A 23,751-nucleotide genomic window follows, 5' to 3' on the forward strand; every position below is an offset into this window, starting at 1 on the left:
GCCAATGTTGCTGGGAGACCCTGGCAATGGTGGGGGATGGGAGCTGGTGGCAGATGGGTGGGCACAAGGCCTTTTCAAGGCAGCTGCCAGAATAGGGGGCCTGCTTTGTTGGGTCTTTTCAGGAGCTGTGGCCACACACAATGGGGGGCCATGGATGCCCTCCTTTCTTTGCTTTCTTCTTTTACACCTGCTCTACCACCTGTTCCTCAGAAGGCTCCCAGCCCCTCGTTTTTTTGTTTTTTTTTTTTGGCCAGCCCCCGTGGGCTACACTTCCCCAGGTCCTGGGCCTCTTCCCCTTCCCTTTACAGGCCTCCAGGGGGACCCTTCAGGGCTCCCTGGCAGGCCAGAGACCCTCTCTCCTTCCTCCCCTGTATCCTTCCCGTCTTAGTCTGGCTTCCAGGCCTTTTCCTATGCCCAGGGCCTCCAAAGGGCCCTTCCTGCCCCTCTCTCTCTGACAGTCCACTCAGAACATCTATGAAGACAGGGGTCTTCAAATTTGGGCCTCCCATAGCCCCTCACAAGAATTTTCAAAGCTACACACATCGCGCATTTGTTCATTGGCATCTAAATGTGTTTACCGTAAATGTAAACAGTTGCAAAGGATATAATTGCCAGCATGCTGTACACTGAACAAGAGCTTTAAATAAAATCTCATCCAAAGCTTCTGCTCATTCATTTTCCAGAAGACTCCATCATGCAGACTGAATAGCAAAGTCAACCTTCTCTGCCAAACCACGAAGCCAGGTCAGCCTGACTTTTAGTCAATACACTCTAGGAGTTTATTTTTCAGTTTGTAAACACGCTGATATACGTGTGAACCCTCTCTTTTAAATTCTATTTCTACTGGAAAATGGATAAGACATGTGACTCCTGGATGAAATGAGGCTTTGGTGGCTTCTTGTTTCTGACTAACACCATCTTGCTTCCCTGCCTCAGGGGTGCTCCCTCAGGAGCTAGACTCTTCCACATTCCCTTCCCTTTGGTGCCCTGGAAGGTTTTTTTTTTTTTTTTTTTCCTTTCAACCTTTTTATTGAGAACCATAACACAGAGAGAGAACTCATTGTGTGTGGCTAAAGCTCACATCAAAACTAAAATGTGCAGTTCGATAACTTATCAAAAACCAAACACCTAGGTCAAGAAATAGAACATTTGCAGCTCCTCAGAAGCCCTGGGTCCATCCTGATTCGTACCCCTCCTTCCTCTTCAAAGGGGACCTCTCTCCTGAGTCTTAGGACGGCCATTCCTTGCTTTCTGCACAGTTTTAACACCTGTACGTGTCTGTGTTTGAACGTCACATGGATGGAGTCACATAGTAGGTACTCTTCGGTGCCTGGCTTCTTTCCTAGACCATCGAGTTGGCGAGGCATCCAGGTGCCAGTCACCGAGCAGGCAGGTCTGCTCTGTTCATTCTCATTACTGTAGGGTGTTCCATTGTAGGAGTATAGCCCGAGTTACTGATCCATCCCACTGTTGGTGGACATTTGGAGTGTTCTCAGTTTGGGGCTATGTTGAACAAAACTGCTCTGAATAATCACAAACAGTATCTAAGTTCATATGAACACGTGTTTCTTTGGGCATATATCTAGAAGTGGTTTTGCTGGATCATGGGGATAGATATAGGTTTAACCATAAAAGATCCTGCCAAATACTTCTCCAAAGTGATTGTTGCACACTATGTTCCCATCAGCATCACCTGCTCCACATCTTTGCATTGTCAAAATGTTTCATTTTAGTCAGTCTGGCTGGGGTGCCGTGTTGTCTCGTTGTGACTTTACTTTTTCATTTCTTTGATTATTGATGAGATTCAGTGCCCTTTTGGATATTATTTGGTCATTGGAACATGCTTGTTGTGAAGCACCTGTTTTTCGCTCATTTTTATATTGAGTTGTTAGTCTTTTTCATACCAATTTGTAGTTGTGTTTATCCTGGAAACAAGTTAAGTCCTTTGGTGGGATGTGTGTATGATATCTCTCTGCCCTCTAGGTAACTTCCTTTTTTATTGTCCTAGTAGTGTCTTTTGAAAAAAATTTAATCTAGTGATTTTATCAATCCTTTTTATGGCCAGCACTTTGTGATCTTGTTAAAGAATCTTTCTCCCACTCTGAGTTCATGAAGATATCCTCCTAGGTTACTTTCTAGAAGTTTAATATTTTCCCTTTAACATTTAGATCTATAATCCGCCTAAAATTGATGCTGCGAATGATGTGAGGTAGGAATCAAGTTTTACGTCTGTTCTATATAGATTTCCAATTGACTCAACATTAGTCATTGAAAAGATCGTCCTTCCCCCACTGCTCTGTGATGTCACATTTGTCATAAAATATGTGTCCGTATATATGTCTGGCATTTCTCTTCTAGTCCGTTGGTCTATTTGTCTATCCTTGCAAAAATGCCATGCTGTCTTGCTTACCAAGCTTTATAGTAGGTATTGGTCTCCAGTAAAGCAAATGCTCCCACTTTGTTCTTCTTTTTCAAAAAACTATCCTTCACCCATTGCGTTTCCACATAGATTTTATAATCCATTTTCTAAGTTATACTCTCTCACACACGCACACAACACACAGACAAACACGCACGCACACGCCTGTTAAGATTGTGATTTGGGTTGTATACGCTGAATCTATAAATCAGTTTGCAGAGAACTAAATTTTTTACCATATTGAGTCTTGCCATCCATGCATATGGTATGCCCCTCCATTTAGTATAGCCTTTTGAGATTCCTCTCAATAATATTTTATAGCTTTCTGAGTATTTTTAGGTCAACCGATTTTTTTTTTTAACTATAAAGTGAGTAATAGTGCAGGCAACATTTGGATATGGCAAAATCATGAAGACAGCAATGTTCCCAGAATGTTTTCTTTGTACCCCCAGCCAACTTAGTATCAAAAATACTTCAAGCTGTGCCCATGTCTGGCCCTCTGCCCACACCCACTTCCTGTGCACACTCCAAAGCAGGCCCAGAGCTGGGGCCTAAGGAATATGGACGCAGTGAACACTACCTGTCATACTCCCATCCCACAGCGTTCAACTCGCTGCTAGAAAGCTGATCATCCAATCCACGCCAACATGCCAAGAACAGATCAGGCAGTGTTTCGGCTCCCAGATAAAACCCTGTTCTTGAAAAGCAGTTTATTGAATTCGCCCCTGTTAAAGTGTTATACATGCTTATTAGAGAACATTTAGAAATCGCCAGCAGGTAGAACAAGGACAAAACACCACCCGTATTACCTATTACCAGATAATTGCTGCTCATATTTTGATGCATTTCCTTTCATCCCGTTTCTATACACATTGTGTATTTGCTTATTTTGTTTTTACAAGCTTGGCATCATTCTGAGTTTACAGTTCTGTGTGTTCAGCCTTTCTTACTTAACGTTAACATACAATCCTTCTTCCCTGTGACTCCATAAACTCTTTGGAAACACCACGGCCAGAAGCTCTGTAAGTTTCTGTTGAGCGAGGCCTATTTACTCCTACGCTCCGGTAGGAGAAATCATTTTGTAACTTTGTGCAGGTGCACGGAGCGGGCAGGGAACATCTCTGGGCATTTAGTAGCTTAGTCTCTATCCGTCTAGGATTACATCCTCGGGATAGAGTCTTAGAAGTGGATTCCAGACCGGGAGAGTGTAGATAGAAGCTTTTGAGTAGTTTAAGGCAAGAGTTAGAATCCGCAACTGTGGCTGCTCGGGCGCGTATTTCTTGAGGGCTAATTATTGCTAGATACCAGTGTAAATGCTTCAGGCCTGTTAACTCCTTTATCCTCATAACCCTGTTAGGGAGATTCTGGTATTTACTTCATTTTACAGATACAGAACCTGAGGCACAGAGAGGTCACGTCACTAGCTCTACGGCACAGCCTGCGAGCGCCCAAGCTGGGGGATACTGTTGGCTCTTGGAGGCGCTCTTGCCACTTCTCATGGGCTCCTTTCTTTTGACCAAAAGAGGCTCTTCCTTCTCGAAGTGAGGGGTCAGAGAGAGGGAGGCACCCAGCTGTAGGGTCCCGGGGATGGGCCTGAGTCCACCACATCCAGCTACGCGACCTCAGGTGAATCCTTCACTCCTCCGAGCTTCATTTTCTTCATCGTGAAATGGGCGGAGAGACCATGAAAGGGAAATGATTCTGTGAACCAGAAAGCACTCGCAGGGTTGGGTTTCCACAGAGGGTTTGTCCGCATGAGCTCTGGGGGCTGGAGGAAGAAGGCGGCTCCTTCCCAGGCACCCACCCCCACTAGCCCAGGACCTCAGCTCTTTCCACCCCACCTTGACTGACTGACTGATTCTCTGGAACCAGCTGGGGTGCAATGGGCAATCCTTGCTGGTGGCTCAGCAGGAGCGGCCGCTCATCCTGTGGTCCCCAGGGTCTGACAGTAGGCCTGGCACAGAACAGGTACCCCAGGATGCTCACGGGATAGAGTTTTAAAGAGCCCTCCCAAGACTTCACCCAGTGGCGGCAGAGCAAGCAGGGACCGGAAATCGTCAGGGAGAGGTGGGAGAGAAGAGGGCAGTTCTCTTTCTAGATCTCTGTGAGCATTCATGGCCCTCATTTATAGAAGGTCCCGGTTTTGCAAAAGTTTGGCTTGTCACTGAGTCCTCGTCGCTCTGAGACACGAACGCACATAAGACAGAAGTCACGGGGCAGTTAAGAAGGAAAGTCAGGATTTGAACCCAGGTCTTTGTGACCAAAACCTGGACTGCCTACTTGGCCCTGTACATCCAACTGTGGGGTTAAGACACCCATAGCTTGTATGTCATGGTCCCCGTCGAATCCCAGCTGATCCCCATAACAACCCTACAACTCTGATTTTTTTTTTCTTGCCCATTTTACAGACGAGGACACTGAGGCCTGCCTGAGGCCCCTCATGGGTAAGTGCTGCAGCCCCGAGCTGATCCTGGGCTTCCCATGTCCCAGTCAGTGCCTGAGCTCTCCTAGCCACACAGCACAGACATCTCTCCTTGAGCCACACAGGCAGGGATGAAGGACAGAAACCTCTGAGCGTGAGCCAGGCAGCAGTGAGAGGGCTCCAGCACGGGCAAGGGGGGGTTCTCAGGTCCCTAAAGAGAAGTGCGGTCCCTCAGCACAGAAAGCAGACAGAGGCCCCAGCCTTTCTCCTCCTGGGACAGTAATGGTGGTTCCTGAAGCTGAAAGGCTTACTCTGTGCCAGGCTCCATGCCAGGCCCTGAGGCAACATAAGGGCCACCTGGCCTCATTTACTTTTCCTAATACCCAGGGAGACAGACCCTGCCACTCTTCTCATTTTTCAGGGGGAGAAACAGAGATTCAGAGAAGAAAGTCTCTTGCCAGAGGCCACATGGCCGGGGAAGGGCAGAGTGGGGGTTTTGAACCCAAGCCAGCTAGCCCCAGGGCCCAAACCAAACACGGCTGCACCTGCTGTGACCCACTGGCTCACATCCTTCCCCTGAGTCAGCTTGTCCCACTGAGGTATGCCTCCGTTCTCTGGCCTTTTAACAGCCTCACCCTGGCTCCTGGCAAGGCCTTGAGAAATGCAGCCGGATCTTGCTTTACACTACACGTGTGTTTTGGAGGAACGGTGTGCTTTATACTGGATGTTATTCTAAATGTGAGGCTATTCTAACCTCAGGCAGTGGGCCTGAGCCTCCACTCTGCACTGACCCCTTTCCAGGCTGCTTCTCATCCCGTTCCCACACCAGGTATCGTTGTCCCCATTCTATAGATGGGGAAGGTGAGGCTCAGAGTGGGCACGTGACATGCTCAGGGACCCCCCCCCCTCCCCAGGCTGGTCAGTAGCAGGCTGGATATGCACCTAAGCCAGGGGCCCAGAGCTGGACTCTCCCCTCTGTAGCATCACCTGCCAGAGCTGGGGGAAGCCCTGTGCCTGCCCCACACTCTGGAGCCCACCTGAACCCAACGTGTCCGTGGTACAAGTGGCCCTGCCCTCTGAACAAATATGACCCAGCACATTAAGGTGTGGTCTAGGAAGACACGCATGTCCCCACCTGCCTGGGATGCCAGGCTGCTTCAAATCCTGGCCAACCTGGGATCCCCCAACTCAGGCTCCTGCTGAGCTCGCACTGCCCTGGTGCCTCTGTGACTCCCTTAATGCTCTGGGCCAGTTCAGGGCTGGCTGGGGGCAACTGAGACTGCTAGAAAGACCACAGGACAACAGGCATCCAAGGGTCCCAGCGTGCCAGGCGTGACCCGCTCCTCGCATCAGCCCCAGGCTGGCATGACGCCTCTGGTCCCCTGCGCAGGCTCCCCAGATGTGACTGCTCCTGGCCTGGCCCAGAGGAGCTGCCCCAAGACATAAAGACATACTGCAGTCTTCAGAGCCAAGAGAGGAGGCTTCTCCCACCGCGCCCAGCCAGAGTTCTGCACTCTGTTCCCCTCCTCTAGCAAAACGTGCCTCTTTGCTGAGTACCTGACCCCAGGAAGAACAATAATCAATAACTAATAATCATGGCTTCCTTTCATTAAGTATTTACCACAGGCCAGGTGCTGTTCTAAGCATTTGACAGGTAAGGATTTAATCTTCAAAGAAATCTTACGAGGCTAGTACTATTGGTCCATTTTATGCATGAAGAAAGTGAGGCACAAAGAAGTTGAGTAAGATGCTCAAGGTCACACAATTAGATGAGAGGGAAGCCAGACAATGAACCCAGGCCCCTGGCTCCAGGGCCTGAGCCCTTAGCCAATACCTCATGATCTGTGAGTGAGACCCAGTTCCTGCCCCTGGGACTCATCCGTCCAACCATTCATCAATCCATTCATTCATTAAACATACATACATACGTACATTTATTTATTTTTTTATTTTAAAAGTTTCTTTTTATTTATTTTGAGAGAGACGGAGAGCAAGCAGGGGAGGGACAGAGAGACAGGGAGACAATATCCCAAGCAGGCTCTGCACCGTCAGCCCAGAGCCCGACGCAGGGCTCGAACTCACAAACCGTTGAGATCACGATCTGAGCCCCAGTCATGAATCGGATGCTTATCCAACTGAGCCGCCCATCTGCCCCATCATTAAACATTTATTGGGCATCTGTTCTGTGCCAAGCACATTCCGAAGACCATCCCACTGCAAGTTTATATCACCTAGTATTAGGTCAGCATTATTACCCTCCCCACTTCGAGATCAGGCAACTGATGTTCAGAGAGGTTCTGCAGGTGACTGCAAAGACACACAGCCAGCAAGATGAGAGGCTCAGTAGCATTGGAGCATGCTTAACGTGAGCAGGCAGGCCAGGCCAGGAGGCAGTGCACCTGGTGTGTCCAGCCAGGTCTGGCCCGCTTACAGATGATCTCTCCACCTTACAGAGGAGGAGGTGAAGCTCCACGGGTGTGAAATGACCTGCCTGGAGCCACCCAACCAGGAAGAGGCAGAACCAGGACTTGAACTCAGCCCGCTCTGGCCCTATCTGGACCCTCTCTGCAGTAGAAATGGTTTGAGGCCAAGAAGGGCTTCAACCAGCTTGTGGGCCTGATGGGTGAGTTTAGGAGTGGGAGAGCAGGGAGAAAGACGGGCCCTTCCCCAGCTCACCTAGCCTGACCATTTACGATATGCCAGGCCACTTTGACTGACACCATCTACTCTTCCAAATACCCTACGAAATATGGACTCCTATTAGCTCCATTTTACAGATGCAGAAACTGAGGCACAGAGAGGACATGGAAACTGCCCAAGGTGGCCTAGGTAGTAAGAACCGAGCTAGGATTTGAAGCCGGGCTCTTAAGTGCTTCACAGTCCATGATTCCAGTTTTTCTTTCAAAGTCCCTGTTCCCCTGGGTGGGGTCTCCACAGCTCCAGGAAGTCAGCAGGGAATGGTAGGGTCTCCGAGGGCCAGGCCACGGCTGGGCACTGGACTCCGAAAATGGATCAGAACTGGAGCAGGTCACTCTAGGTAGGATGGGCTGGGCTCGCCAAGCTCTCGGCCACCTCAGGGACCAAGAGGAGGGGCGCGCAGATGGTGAGGTTAGAGCAGGGCGGGTCTCCAACCTGATCCTACCCTCTTGGCTGTGAGGCCTGGGCAAACCATGTCACGTCTCTGAGCCTCACGACATGCCCCACAGAATGGAGATGAAGGTCTTAAAAAGAAACCAATACAAGGGCTGGGAGGCAACACCTTAACCCTTAACTCCCTTCCTAGCTCATGGGGTTGTTATGAGGATTAAGTAAATGGACTTCATATGTTCACTCAGGCTGCTCTCTGCCTGTGTGGTGGTGGCCCCTGCACTCTATGGGCTTTGGTTTCCCCATCTATAAAATGGGCCTCTTAATAGCACTACCACCTAGGGCTGCTGTGAGCTTAATACATCCAAAGGACTTAGAACAGCGTCTGACACTCAATAAATGTTAGCTGTTACTGTGTCATAATTTTCATTGTAACTGCACAGTAAATGCAAGTTATCGGGAGAACAAATTAATCTCAGCTCAGCCCCTGCCGCGGGCTTCTGTGACATAACCATAATGACCACGTGTTCCAGAGTGTCTCAGCTCTGTCCCTGTGTTGCGAGAAAGCTGAGCTCTGGGCCCCTATGACCCCAGCCTCTAACACAGCTGCCTCCGCTGGATTCCAGGAAAACTGTCAGCCCTTGATCTTTTCTGATGGCCAGCATGGGATCCATCCATCAGAACGTTGTTGATGTGTCTTGGGGCAAACTCGGAGGAAGATTCCACCCACTCAGACTTCCCATGCACCAAGGATGAGCTCCCCTTTGGCCCTTGCTCCAGCACCAAAAGTGCGTCCTGGAAAAACCAGGACAAGGAAGGCCACGGGATGAGTCCCTTGCCCTTTTTGCCTTAGCTGCCAAGGAATGTGCAGCAGATTCGGATCCACACAAACATGATTTGCTCACCAAGTGGCTTCAGTGCTCTGAGCCTGCTTCCTCCTCTGTAAAAAGGGAGAACAGAGAACCTTCGGGGTTCTGCCTCCTCCTGGTCCTGCGAACGGGGCAGTTCCCTCCTCTCTCCCTGCCGCGGTTTCCTCTCCTGCAAGATGGGAATTGTGTTACTAACCACGCTGTTTGATTGTGAGGAGGGTCGCTCACAGGGCACAGCCTGGTGCCCACTACCCGGGAGGCGCTTTGTCACCGGGAACTGAAAAATGTCGCTTTTGTGGGTGAAGACCCGCTAGGTCTGGAAATTGAGGGTTTGATAGGCGGAGTTCACTGGAAAGTAGAGCCCTCCTGTAGCAATTTAAAAACCCAGCTTTGTGGTTTGATTGCAACCTGGATTTTCTGTTCCTGAGTGAGTTGCGGGGAGGAGTGTAGGCAAACACCCTTCAGCTCCCTGGAAGAAGAGGTCTTTTCACACACACACCGCCCCCCCCCCCCAGCTCAGTGTGTGCCCTTTTTATGAGGTGCACCTGACTGCCTGTGATTGCATGGCGCAGGGCCTGCCAGGGCCTGCCCTGAGGGAGCAGTGCCCACGAGCCTGGCCAGGGCCTTCCCTCTCCCCACTGCCCTAGGAGACTGTGCCAACACTGCACATCAAGAGAGCCAGCCCCACCCAGGGGCCCCTGCAGCCCAAGACAGGTCTTGGTGCTAAGGGAGGGTGGCTTAGTCTGTGGGATTCTGGGCGTGGTTAAGGGAACGGGTTGGGGGGGTGAGGTGTGAAATTCAAACCCCAGGGGAGGTTATGGCCAGAGGCTGCTACCCTGGCCCAAGGATGCTCCCCTAGCCCCTGCTTCTGTTCGCACGTCTCCTGTGACAGGGATCTTTCTTGCTCCCAGAGCCACCGTCCCCACCTTTATGGATCACTTTTGCCTGCTTTTCAAGTACGGTGCTCAGAGTCAAAGCACCTTCTCCTCGAATGGTCTAATCAGCATGCACTGGAGCAGCAAGCCCCTCCTTTGTCCTAAGGCTACACTTCTGTTAATGCATCCCTATTTTGTTTGTTTCTCCCCACACATGTCACTATTGATCACACCAGAGTCCAGGGCTACTATCAACTAATTCTCATTCCTTCACAACTCTTTCCTACCCCTTCCTCCCTTCCTTCCCTCCTTCTTCCCTTTCTTCTCCCAGTTCAGGGCAATGCATCTCTGCGGCCAGTTTATTCAAAGGTGTATTGAGCATCTGCTTATAGCCAGTCCTGTTCTGAGCACTGAAGATGTATAAATGAATACTACCAGGGTCCTGCCCACAGGTGGCTTCCCATCTGCCAGTGGAGTGGATGTAAGGCTAACAGCTACGGCACCTGCCCTAAGGGTATAATTGAGGGACAGAACAAAGTGCAGAGGTACCTCGGAGGGGTGAGCAGCTACCGTACGTGCACAAATATAAGGCAACCCAAATAAAGGTCAACGGCAACCTCTATTCCCCCAATGAGAAGATGCACCATAGAGCTGAATAGTCTAACCTTTAAAGGGTGGAGTTGAAATAGATATCTACTTGCAATGTTTAGTTTTTTAGTGTGACCTACGTATTTTGAATAATTGTTACATGAAATATTAATTTGGAAAGACTGCCTTTGTCCACTCTCAAATTTCAAGAAACTATTTGGTTCAAATTCTTTGTGTGTGGCTTTGATGTCAGTGTCCCCATCATCTGGTGTGTGTGTGTGTGGTGGGCGGGGGGGGGGGGTGGTTGTGGGTGCTTTTTTAGTTTTCCACAGCACATCTCATTCACAGGGATCAAGATGCTAAAACACAGCCCTTTTAGATACACAGGTCAGTGACCCCTGGACACTGTGTCCCCTCCGCGGGTACCATCTGTAAAACATTAGGGCAGCTGAGGCTTCATTTGCTGCAGGTAAGCATTTGTGGTCTACACAACACAGCCTCCTAGTTGGATGCTCTGAAAGTACCTTTAAAAGGTCTGTTGACACTAATCTCCCTGGCAGTCACCCTTTGTGACCTTCCCTTCGTAGTCCCAAAGTCCCATTCACACTGCATTGCTTTACGTGAGTAACGTTTCCTTGACTCCTTTTACAATAAGGCTGACCTCTATATGCATCCCAAACCCACATGGATTGAGGGTGTTTTGAACTAATGTACCTTTCCCAAACAGGACTTGTGTTTACAAATTAAGTAACTGAGAGAGCACCTATAATATGAGAAACTAGCAACTTGAATACAAGGCAACCTTATGTCCAGATATATAGGAGTCAGGGTGGGTGGGGTACGGAGAAGCTTCCCAGAGGCGGAGGCTTTGAGCTAACTTGAAGAATGAGAACCCTCTGGGATGGGTCAGGAACCCTAGGCAGAAGGCACTGGAGAAACAGAGCCAGGGGGCTCTCCCCTGGATACCCCCATTTCATTCACATAGCTCCAGGCCACCTTTGCCCCTTGCCAGCTGGGAGACTTTGGGCACCTCTTTTCTGTTCCCTGAGCCTCAATTTCCCTATCTGTGAAGTGGGGTAATAATACATATTTCATAAAGGATACTAGAGCATGGGAAGTAGAGCTGGGGGGGTGGGGGAGACAACCTGGTTTAGTATTGGGTTTTCTTGGGTAAGTCATTGCATCTCCTGAGCCTCAGTGTTCCAATCTGCAAAATGGAGCCCAGTGAGGGCAGGAACTAGCAGGCTTCACTTCCCATTGAGTTTGGTCTGGGTTCTTGCATAGGAGAGCTGCTCAGAAAATACCTGTGGGGGTGAATGAATGAATGAATGAATGAGGAATGCCTGTTACTCCCTCTGCCAAGAACACTCTCCCCAGCTCTTCCCGTGGCTGATTCCTTGCTGTTTCATCAGATGGAACAGGCATGCCACTAGGTTCTCCCTAAGCCCCTCAAACAAAGTTACAATGTCACAGTTATCTTATTTCCCTGCTGACTCTGATCATAATATTGTGTGATCTAAATTGCTTGTTATTTCTGTTTTCACCATTTGCATGCCTTGTCTGTATCTACAGTGCCCAGCACAGCGCCTGGCATATACTTAATACGTGTTCTACTATGTTCCCTCCTCCCAACCTTTGGATACTGCCTAGGTGTCTCTTATTCGTAGGTCCGTGATCCTACCCCCACCGCGGCCACCCCGACTGGGTTATCTTTACACTGCCTTAAGCGACCTCCTCTGCCTGCCTGTACTTCTCCACCCCCGAACCCCGCATTAGTGCACCGCCAGGGTGAGAGCTTGGCTCCCTATGGCCCAGAGCATGGAAGAGGCCTGGCATACACTAGGCCTTTTCGAAGTGTTGGAATAAACGAGTGACAGGCCAGCACGATGACGGGCCTGGCACCCCGAAGGCACCCGGCTGCCAGCGCGTCTTCCCGCCCAGGGCGCGGGAGCCGCGCGAGCGGGAGGCTCGGCGGTTCTGCTCCCGCCGCCCGGTCCAAACTTTCAAAAGATGCGGCGGCGGCGGCCCCGCCCCTCCCTGCTTGGTTGGAGGCGGCGGGAGGCGGAGGCGGAGCCGGCGGGCTCGGGCCGGTTGGCTCCGCCTCCTCCCGCTGCCGCCGCCTCCCTTCAGGCGCCCGCCCCAGCTGCAGCCCGCCGGCTCGCCGGTGCAGCCGCGATGCCCCGGAGCCCGACCCCGGCCCGGGTGCCCGGCCCACCGCGTTATTAGCCTCCGTGCGCCCCGAGCGCGCCGCCGCCGACGCAGCGCCCCGACGCAGCGATGGGCAACACGGTGCACCGGACCCTGCCAGGTACGCCGGGGAGCCCTGCCTGGGAGGCGGGCGCTGGGGTTCTCTTCTCCCTAGGGTACCCGCTGGGTGACTTCCGGAGAGCCACCCCACCCCTCGGAGCCCTCGGCGCGCAGCGGGCTGGAGTCTCCGGTGCCTCCTGCACCCCGGCTAGCGCGCGCCCCTCGGCGGGGTTCTGCGCTCCGGGAGGACGGGTACCGCGTCCTGGTTACCTTGGGGACCCCAGTCCTCGATCGCTCTGCTTGGCCAGAGGCGCGAAGGGGCCGCTGGGGCGATGCCGCGCGCCCCCTCGCCTTTGTTTCAGCCCGAGGGCGCTGAGGAGGGAGCCCGGGGCGCCTTGGGGGGTGACTGGAGTAGGGATCCCCAGGGCTTCCGACGGCCAGAAGCCAGCCCTTGTGCCGAGACTGCAGCTGCTGAAAGTGGGGGGCGCTTGCAGGGGTACCCCAATTTCCAGCCGCCAGCGCCCCCGCGGCACATGCTGCCTTGGTTTGGCCACGTTCCCACGCGCACCCCGGCTGCGCCCCCCTCTGGTGTCCGCTCAGCTGGGGGCTCTCTAGTCCCTCAGAGTCACCGCTGCAAAGCGCATCGCCCCCTAGTTAACATCACCATAGAATCTCCGGGCCAGAGTAAGGGGATGGGGAGGGGGGTGGGGGGGTGGGAGGGTGGGAGATGGGGAGCAGAGGGGGCCTTACTAGAGAATACCTGGTAATTTGGGAAGCAGATCACTGTGCCAGGGGGCTCTGTGTCCAGCGCTTTGCATACCCCAGCTCGGCATACAAAGTAGCTTTTCATTATAAAGATATTTATCCCAAATTTACAAATAAAGAAATTGAGGCTCAGAGGAGGAGAGATGACTCACCCAAGGTCATACCGCTAAGAGGGGGTAATCTGGATTGAACCCATTCTCCTTGCCCTGCCATCCCCCCACCCCAAGTCTTTAGAAAAAGCCCTTATTTTGGCTTAAGGCTGGGCATTGGTAGCATCCTTTAGGCACAAAGTGAGAGATATGTGTATTTTTAAAGTACAAAGGCCCAGCTCAGTGGGGTAGCAAATCATCTGGCTGTGGGGCAAATTTAGTGTGAGGTTTTAGGAGCAGAGACATGTCACTGGTTTGTGCTCTAACACTCTCATATAGCCCCCCTTTCTAGGCTTTATATCAAAACATAATTGTTTCCTCCCCTGGAGGGGATTGAAATGGGTGGTGCTGTGCTCAGGATTCCCAAGGTTGCTTTATGGAAGAAGAGCCAACTCCTACTTTCTAAGCTTCTGGGCAGCGTGAGGGCCATTGTGCTCAAAACCCCCAAGATTTTCAGCCAGGTGAAGTCACCAGCAGGGGGTCGTCAGCTAGCCAGAGGCAAAGGTGGGGTTTGAACCCAGGTCCACTTACTGGAGGGTGGCCTCGATCTCCTATGAGCAGGGATGTTGGCTGGATGGGGATGGGAGAGTCCACCCACCTAGTCCGGAGGTATGCAGGGATGCCGACAAAGGTGGCAGCAGATATTCTCCTGGCCACAAAGACACCTGGCTGCATCATGGGCCCCTTTGTAGGATTTCTTAATAAAAAATACTGATGCTGTTCTAGTCCCATAAAAACAAAAAAAACATTGTGCCACCTGTGGGTCAGCTTTAGGGTGGGTGAAGGGACAGACACAGCCAGGCAGGCTAAAAATAGCTTGAGATTTATATATTCTCCATCCCACTGGGCTCTTGCTGTGTGGACTGGGCCATCCTGGGCAAGGAGCTGGGGGGGTTGAGGTTATTACCTGCTGCAGTAGCTAAGTGTGAAAAATTAAAACTCCCCACGGGGCTGAAGCTTGCACTGAGTTAGAGGAAGGGGAGCGAACTGGAATTCCTGGTTGCTGGCGCTGAGAATATGAAGGGCCATTAATTGTTTTCCAACCTGTTCTGTAATTAGTTTCTCACATACACCGGGCCATTCTTTACAACTCTGTGATCAGTACATGCCGCTCCGCACACTTGGAATAGCCTTTCTTGTCTAGTCCATCTCTTACAATTCAGCTTACTTGTCACCGTGTCCAGGAAGCCTTCCTTGAACACCCACACCCAATCCCACCCTTCGCTAGGCTACCTAGATACCTTCTTAAGTCTCTGCTTGTCCATCTGACCACGTTGCATTGCCGTCGCCCCTCTCCACAACTTGCCTTGAGGCTGCCTGAGGACAGAAACCATGTCTTGATTATCTTGGATCCCTGGTTGCCCAACCCAGAGCCTAGTGGCTGGCAGGGGCTCAAAAACCGGTGGTAGAGCTCACATGTTGCCTGCATCCTAGGCTGAAAGAATGCTTGGCTCAGTCCTGCCCTGTAGAAATCCTGGTGCTTTCGTTCTCAGGAAAAGGACACATGCGTGGGGTTCCTTCTATGGGACTTGAAATAGAGAGCTGGCATTTGCTAAGCACCTGGATTCCATGCCAGGCTTCCTGCATATGTGGCTTCATTTACATGCCAAGCATGCTCCTCCTTAAGGCTCCTGCACTTGCTGATCCTTCTGCCTGGAACATTCTTCCCCCAGACCTCCACATGGTTTCCCCCTTGCTTCTTTTAGGTCCCTGCTCCCATGTGGGTCCTGGCATTGCCCCTGCCCCCAGCACGCCCCACTTACTTTCCCCCACTCTGTGTTTCTACATAGCATGACCACCATGTGCTATACTGTATGTGTAGTTAGCTGTTTCATCATCTGTCTCCCCAGGGAGGATTTTGTGTGTTTTATGTACCGCTGTATATTCAGCACCTGGAGCAGTGGCTAGTGCATAGCTGTTCGGTAAATATCTGTTGAATGAATCGATGAATTTAATTCTTGCAACAGCCCTGCAAGGTAGAGATCATCATCTCCATCTACAGATAAGGAAACTAAGGCTCAGGGAGATAAAATGACTCACCCCAGTTCACATGGCTCATCCAGTTGGTAGAACCAGGACTGGAATCCAGGTTTATTTAGCTCCAAAGGGCTGCATTCTTCCTCTGACATGCAGTATCCCCCCAACCCATGGTTCAGACATCGGTTGGGGCCCCCCGAGTAATTATGGTATGTTATTGTGTGCAGTGATGACAAGCCAAAGAAAGGGAAGGTCGTTTATGATTGCTGTAGGGAAGCCCCTTGGTAATCTTCACAAAGGGCACATTCAGAGGAATGCCCTATAAATAGAACGGTCCAGGAGTCAGCAAGGGAATTCACATTTGCTAAGTTCCTACTGTGTGCGTTACCCGTTCTCTTACTAGTTGCAGTTCAGTACTGCAAAGTAAGATGCCATTCGTCTCCATTTTATAGATGGGGAGACTGAGGCACAGAGAGGTTACCAACACTCGATGCAACTCACACAGTTAGGCAGTGGCAAAGCTGGGGTTAGAAGACCCAGGTCTGTCTTATTCCTAATACCACCTGGCCCTTTTCTCTGGATTCCGTTTCCCTTAATCTGGGTTTTGTAAAGAAAAATAGTAAGAGTATAAACAAGTGGGGTTAGAGGAGACTAGAATTCCGGGGCGGGGGGCTCTTCCCCCTTCTTCTACCAGTTCATTGCAACCCCTCCCTCAGCTCGCCTCTGGAGCTCACTCATAGTTCTGGTTGGAGAAGAGACTGAATTCAAACTGCCAGTTGGGTTTAATCATTAAGTTGGTCTGTGCTTGACCAAGTCAATGGATCTTTTTAGTGTTAGTTCAATTGTTAGGCATCCTAGAGCTTGGAGTGAAGGACGTGTGTTGACCTTGTTCTGTGCCAAACTCTGAGTCAGGGCCTTTACCCACGTTATCTATCTTAAACCCTTGTAACAACCCTTTAGAGGGGCTATAGTTACCCCATTTTACAGGGAGGCAACATCTCTCCATGTGCCCAAGCTGGAGGGACTCTGGGGTCTGTCCTGCTCTGCATTTTCCGGAGTGTGCACCTTCACTGATTCAGCTGACATCTTTTAGCCACCTGTCACGTCCCAGGCCCTGGGGTTTCAGCTTGAATGGGATGGACAGCCCCTGGAGGTCCCCATCGAGCTGGCCTCTAGTGGAAGAGGATACAGGATGCACTAACAGAATAGGACAAGTAGCTGGTTGTCTCGATGGAGAGCACAAGCTGTTGCTACCCTGTGCCTCAGAGGGGGAGGGGTGGTGCCCAGTGCCCCCAAATGAGGCCTGGCCACCAGACCAAGTGCTCTGTCTACTGGGGGTCATGTCTGACCAGCTTTAAAAATAGAACAGAATAAAAAATAACATATCAAGTGCATTGAGGTAGTAAGGAGTGTTTTTGCTTCATGAACTTTGTTTCAGTTGTGTGTGCATGTGTGTGTGCGTGTGTGTGTGTGTGTGTATGTGTGTGTGTTGGGCTCCATGGGCTGCAGTGATTAAGAGTTGTGATGAGACCATTCACTGGTCTACAGCAGTGGGAGGTCTGGTGCTGGGTCTAGAACACAGATCTTGGAGTCAGGATGCCTGGTTTCAAATCTAAGCTCAGCCATTTCTTAGGGGAGTGACTTCAGGCAAGGTCTCTCTCTGTGCCTCAGTTTCCTCACTGCGAGACGGGGACGACGGGGGTAGTAGCTCCCTCGTAATTGGCGGCGGCGATAATTAAATGGAATATGGCAGGTAGTCTTGGCACAATGCCTGGGGCTTTTGCTATCATGGTTATTGCTGCCCTTCACTTCCTGCCTTGAAAGCTCTGTCCCAGGTGACCACCAGCCTTGAATCCAGGGGCCCGATTAGGAGGCGTCCCTTTCATGCATACTGACAGCAGCAATTCCTAAGCGTTCTTCAGCTCTGTCCAGGACACCAGATTTCTGACGAGAAGAATCTTCTTGGCAGTTTGTATTTTGCCATTTTCGTTTGTTCACCAGACCTCCAGGCTGGGCTCTGTGCTGAGCCTGGGGTCACAGTCTGGATTTAGGGACTCGAGGTCTAGTGGGAAAGACCAACAAGGACGGAGCAGTTATAGTAAGTGGGGGAGGGGGACCCTGGGGGCCGTGATAGCCCAGAACAGGAGGCAGGAAGGCTTCCTGGAGGAGGTACTGTCCAGTGAGACCAGAAAGCAGAGAAGTTAGTCAAGGGAAGGAAAGCTGTTTAAGACAGAGGCCCGAATGGAGGGAGAGCAGGGCATATGGGGGGGAACTGTGGCATTCTGGGGGTCCCAGTGCAAGCCGGGGTGGTATGTGGAGTCAGGGGCGGGCAGAGGCGATGTGAGAGGAGGGGATGGTTTCTTGCAGGCCAGCCCGCAGTCAGGAGGCTTAGATTTCTTAGCTGCCACGCTCCCTGCCGGGATGATGTGCTGAGTTTGCCAGCAGGGGCATAGCATTTTCACTGGGCTTGGCTGGAAGGACTGTTTAATCTTCCCTGCAGACAAGAAGGGTCAGCTCTGCCCTCTTTTGGACCAAAGCGTTTTCTGTATTTAGTGGTGCTCTATGAGGGCTTAAAATAGAAGCCCAGAAGCCAGGGCTGTGCTTCAAGCAGAGAGGGGAAAGGAAGGAGGCCTGGGTGCAGCCCTGTAGGTAGTAAGCGCTCACCTGGGCTATAGTAGAGCGCTCAGATCTTCAGCATGCTTGCCCCATACCGGGCCCTTTATCTATTTCATTCCTATTTCAGCCGTCAGGACCAGCCTTCCAGAAGTAGTTTCCCATTTCACAGATGAGGAAACTGAGCTCAGAGGAGAAACGAGACCTGCCTTGGGACAGGCAGCCAGGAAGTTGGCAGAGTGGAATTTGACCGCAGGCCTGCCCAGTTCCAAAGCTCCTTCTCCTCCATCACCAAGGGGCACTGCCCCTCGAGGCATCTTGGGGCTGCTGCCCTTTGTCCTCATCCTGAGCCCCACCCCTCTCAAGCTGTCCTTCCCGTGGACAGAATGAAGCTGCCCGTGGAAAAGGTCCATCCCCCTCACCTCTCCCTCCCTCCCTCCCTCCCTCCAGGCCTGGAGACTCAAAAGCTGACCTCTGGGAATCCTGCCCTGGAGGAGGGGGAATCTGAGCTCCGCACCCTTTCCCCCAGGCTTAGGCTCCTGATATTTCTGCCTGGTAAAAACTGGCCTGCAGTCGGCCACTCCCACCTGCCATCGGCAGGGGTCACGGTGCACCCACACCCTCTCCCCTGAGTCCGGCTATTCACAGGCCCTTCCCGCCCAGAGGCAGCCCCACCAATCAGTCAGCAAGGGCACGGGGCTAGGGCGAGAACCCTTCCTCGTCCAGCACCCAGGCTTTCCTGCAGGTGAGGAGCAAGCATCCTGTCTCCCTGCTGTGCTGTCATCCACCCACAGCAGAGTTGGTAACAGCACAGGCTGTGGTCCTGGTCCCATGTCCTCGTCTTAATCGTAGCCCCAGGCATGCAAAGCGTCTGGCAGATAGGAAGTGCTCACATGGGGTGCCTGTTAGGATTATGGGCTTCCTGGGGACACAAGCCCCTCCTCTATGCTGAGCCCTGTGCTCCTGAGGGAGACAGACTCAGAAGAACAATGACCGCTAACTTGTATCACACAGCCCGTCTGTGCCAGACACAGTTCTAAGTAGGTGCCTGCACTTGACCCTCCGAACAAGCCCCATGAGAGAGCTATTACTGTTAGTCCCTTACAACTGTTGAGGGAACAGAGGACAGAGAGGGAAATAACTTGCCCAAGGGCACACAGCAAGGGTAGTCCGACAGGATTCCTGCTAGAAGGAGAGGATGTTTGTGTGGGAAGGGTGACTGCTGAGTCAGGGTGGGGGGTCAGGTGGGAGGCGGTTCATATTCGCACTAGAAGCCTTCATAGTATTGAGCAGAAATCTGTAAGCATTTAGAAATCCTGCAGGTCGGTTAGTGCGTTCACCTACTTCTGTAGTTGTCTGTCTCACGTCCTGCCTCTAGGCGTGGCAGGGTGGGGACAGTCTCCAGGTGGCCTGTGGGTTTACTGAGACGATCCCAGCTGATATTCCCTGACGTCTGTTGTGTAGATCTCCAACCCCCTTTCAAAGCAGGTCAGGGGACAGGTGATGTCCTGAGGGCTTTCTAGACAACAAAGCAAGGGCCAGGTCATCTGGGGAGAGCAAAGAATCCCTGGCAACATAGCCTGAGGTCAGAGAGCAGACCTGATGGGAAACGGTACTGTGGATCAAATGTAGACATGACCAGTGTGTGGACATCATGTGGAGGCAGGTATCAGCTGAGTCAAAGGAAGAACTTTCTAACTGTGGAAGCAGTCTGCAGGTGGAATGAGAGCAGTGAGGAACAAGTGCCCTTTGCTGGAGTGGCACTGGTGTTTAGCCCAGCTGGGACTTGAGATGGACATTGTAGAAGCAACTGAGCATCACATGGATCCAGGATGAATTGTTCATGAAGGTGCCCTTTGACCTTGGGGTCTTATGGGGTGTGCTATCCACTGTTCATCTGCTGAACGCCTGCAGGCCCCTTCACAATCTTTCATTTATATAATCCTCCTGACAGTTCTGTGGCTTGGAAGGTCTTGGGCCCATTTTATAGCTCAGGAAGTAAGGCACAGACAGATGAAGCCACCTGCCCTCGCCTGGGTCTGTTCCGCACCCCTAGTCTCCCAGCCTCAGCATTTTTGCAGACTCGGTGACAGATATTTCTGAGGGGGTTTGGGACAGTCGTCCTTGGACATCAGTCTCAGCTCACCCTTGTTTCTTTTTCTCTCTGCATTCTTACTACTGGGACTCAGCTGGCCTCTTGCCTCACCTCTGGGCGGTGGGGAGAAAGTTCTTTTATGAGTAAGCCATTTGGGGAAATGGGTGAGTGGGGGTATCTGGGGCAGGATTGGCACTTGGCAGGATGCCCACAGCTATTAACAAGTGTATTCTGTTTATGCCTTCAACATTACACATTGTTTATATTACAGTTATATCCCTTGGGCACGTGCTTTCTTTCCTTTTCCCCCCAAGGATGATGGATTTAAGAGCTGGGTGGGCACATGCATACCCTGTATCTTCAAAGCTGGGTCTGCCTGGTAACTTTCCACTCCACCCAAGAGCTTCCCTTCCCCTCAAGGTTTGGGGGCAATTCAAGGTCAGGAGATGGGACAGCGGAATTTCCCTGACTCTGAGGATGGCCCAGACCTTCATCCCTGCAGAGAAGTCCCCCAGGGACTCTGTTCCTAGGACCGGAGGGAGCTTGGAACCTACTTCCTATTTGGCAGATAGGGACACCGGGACCAGAGTGCAGGGTCACACAGCAATTACAGATGAGGTCTTTGACTGGAATCCCAAGAGAGGTGATGGAAAGAGCACGGTTTTGGAGGCAGTCTTGAGTTCAAATAGTTCTACTGTATCTAACCCGTGTCACTCTGGGCAAGTCATTTCCCTCTCTGAGCCTCCACTTTCTTGTCTCTAAGATGGGGATAATGATGCTACCTCCTTTGTGGTCAGGCAATGAGGTACAGATAGGGAACTGCGTGAGAAGTCTGAGCCCAACACAAGACAAGGGCTCCAGAAGTCTCCCTGAAGGCAAAGGGGTCTGCGCTCCTGAAATTGACGGGGTTGAGGGGGCTGGGGTGGGGAGGAACGGTAGGACCATTAGTCCTGTTCCTCTCAGGTCCCCGTGATAGATCACTGAAGTACCCACTGGTTGGCTAGAGAAGCAGTTCTGCATAATGGTCAAGGGCATGCATGGATTTTGGCTTCCCATCTGAGTGGAATCCTGAGCCAGGTCTTTCCGGAGCCACATAGGCTTCCTGCGGCATCCTCAGTCCTCACTCACCTATTCCCATGAGCCCTCGGGGATTCGGAGGACGGTCAGCATGATGGAGGAGGTGGAGGGAAAGGAGAAAGCTGGATCTTCAGAGAAGGAAGCAGAGTGGCAGAGGCACCCTCCAGAGTCACTTCTTGGCGAGCCTCAGAGTCCAACATGGCAGGGAAGGAAACTTTAGCTGAGGACCCACACTGTGTGCGGGGCACCGTGCTCTGTTCCTTCCCCGCAGGGACGACTTCTACGCTTTGCCTGAAGCAGCCATAGCCTCTTCTTCCTAGCTTTGTGGAGCCAGGCTAGTAGGGGTTCAAATGCTAACTCCACCACTTCCTGGCTGTGTGGCCTTGGGCAGCTCTCCCAACCTCCCTGAGCCTCCCTGCCTCACTGGCAATGGGTCTGGTAGCAGTTACCTCACCCAGAAGGATCACAGGAGGTCTGGTGAATGTAGGCCAAGTTTCAGTCTCTGCATTGCCCCCTGGGAGGTCTGTCTCGCTCATCAGGTCCCACCCCCAGTTCCTTTTTGAGGCCTTGGGGACATTAGGCACTGGGGCTCCCTCCCTGCCCTGCTGTAATCAGTCACCCGCTTTCCTTTTTTAGATGCTGCTTATTGTTCATCTCAAGTTCCGCCAAACTGTGGCCTTTGAGCCGCTCAAAACAAGCTGATTGATGATACCACCACCCCCCCATCCCTCCCTGAAACCAAGTCAGGGCATCACTACACTTCTTTCCCAGAAGGTGGCTTAAGCTGCTTGTACATAATCTAGTTTTTTTCTGGCATATCCAGAGGGAAGCAAGAGACCTTGGCGTGGAATGAGGCATAAAACAGGAAAGATGCAGCCTTTGGAGTCAGGACCAGATCTGAAAACAGACCCTGCCCTCACAGGCTGGTGGCCCTCATGAGGATGTCCACCTCTCTGGGCCTCGGTTTCCTCCTCTGGAAGCCACCCGGCAGGAGGTGGTGAGGGGTGAATGGACCACATGGCAAGCACGTTCACTGTGCCAGAGCTGGGCTCCCCGCCCCTCAGGGCCAGCAAACATTGCCCAGCGGTGGGGCTCACGAGGAACATTTCCTCAGCTCTAGGAGCCAGGACAGCATGGTTCAAGGAGAGTCTCCTCCTTCTCCAGCATCGCTTTGACCCTGAGAAGCAGGACCAGTGGATCTACTGTTCCACAAAGTCAGGATGGGGCCCTACAGGTTAGTGAGCAGTCAGGCTTCTGGGCTCCACCCAGGCCAGAAGAGTGGCTGCCCTCAAGGCAGAGGAGAAAGTTGGCAGACTCAGCCAGCTTATCAGCAGGCAGGTGCCAGGGGCTGCCTGGAGGAGAAGCAGGTGCTGAGGGGCAAGACTGTACCAGCAGTTGGCAGCAACATTTGAAACCTGGACTGTTTTCTTACTCCCGCCATGTTAGGTCATTCTGATAGGCAGGAAGAGAGACAGGGACAGTTTCCATGGGAAGAAACTGGGCTTGAAGAGGTGGATCTTGGGAGAGGTGGATCCTTCAGGGTTCCTACCAGCTCCAAACACTTCAGTGGTCCCCTGAGGAATTTAACCCCCTCAGCGCGGCCTTTAAGACCTTTTGTGATGCAGCCCCTGACTCCCTCCTCCAGCCTCCCTGCTCCCTTCTGCCCTATATTCCTTATAGTTCCTTAAGTGCATTCCATTCATTCTCACCTCCAGGCCTTTGCCTGTGCTATTCCCCCTGCATCAAACACACTTTCTCATCCCTACCCTCCTTCCAGCCATTTCTGCCTCAGTCTGCAGAGTGGCTCCTCTGCTGTCCTGGCGTCTGCGTCCGTCCCCCTGCTGGTCTCTCAGTTACAGGGCAGGGCAGGGCAGGGCAGGGCAGGGACTGCGGTTGCTTGTCAGTGCACGTGTCCCTGCAGCCAATGCAGGCCCTGGCATGGGGCGCATGCTCCATAAATGTCAGATGAAGGAGGAAGTGATGTACTTGAGAAAGAATGAGGGCACATCCCCCACTCCAGGCCCTAACTGTGGGAGCTGGCACCTCTAAGGTCAGAGTTTCCTGGGGCAGTTTATCAAGAAGAGACCCCAGCGCAGGGGCCCAGCAGAGGGTCAGAATGGACCAGGAAATCTTGACTCCAGTGAGCACGCGAGGGGGAGTTGGGATGACCTCACCCCCTGGGAACTTGCCGCATCTGAGCCCACTTGAGCAAAGAGGGTTGCCACTTAGGCCTGGAAGGAGCAGGCTTTTCTCCCAACAAGCGGTGTCGCCTGACCTCTGGCCTCCCTCCCCTCCCCAGGCTCCTTGCAGCTGCTGACAGGAGTGTGGGACCTTCCCGGCTGCACTGGGGTGACCGAGTTTTGTTTGCAAAGAAGAGGGGAGGAAGTTTTGTTTGCAAAGAAGAGGGGAGGGGAGGAGCAGGGTGGCGGTTTCCCATGTGGGCTGGCCCCCTTCCATCCTGGGCGCTGGCCTCCCAGGCCGCTGAAACAGAGAACAAAGTCCCATTACGCTGGCGTCTGTCTCCTGGGAGCATGTCACTGCCCCATTTGGCAGAGGTGAGGGGAGGTT

General features: G+C 52.2%; 1 protein-coding gene across 2 annotated transcripts in view; it reads left to right on the forward strand.

Annotated features, from left to right (window-relative positions):
- Positions 1–12,371: 12,371 nt before the first annotated feature.
- Positions 12,372–23,751, forward strand: part of NEURL1B (neuralized E3 ubiquitin protein ligase 1B) — a 38,807-nt gene continuing 27,427 nt past the window's right edge. Inside the window, exons 1-2 of one of the 2 annotated variants that reach the window (XM_053907099.1) lie at positions 12,372–12,568; positions 22,298–22,417. In XM_053907099.1, the coding sequence (XP_053763074.1) occupies positions 12,538–12,568; positions 22,298–22,417 (151 nt within the window). In that variant the 5' untranslated portion in view covers positions 12,372–12,537. The remainder of the gene's footprint in view (positions 12,569–22,297; positions 22,418–23,751) is intronic. The other variant, XM_053907098.1, reaches the window with a different exon arrangement.

The sequence above is a fragment of the Panthera pardus genome, unplaced genomic scaffold, assembly GCF_024362965.1.
Source record: "Panthera pardus isolate Hobbes unplaced genomic scaffold, ASM2436296v1 HiC_scaffold_2, whole genome shotgun sequence".
NCBI lineage: Eukaryota > Metazoa > Chordata > Mammalia > Carnivora > Felidae > Panthera > Panthera pardus.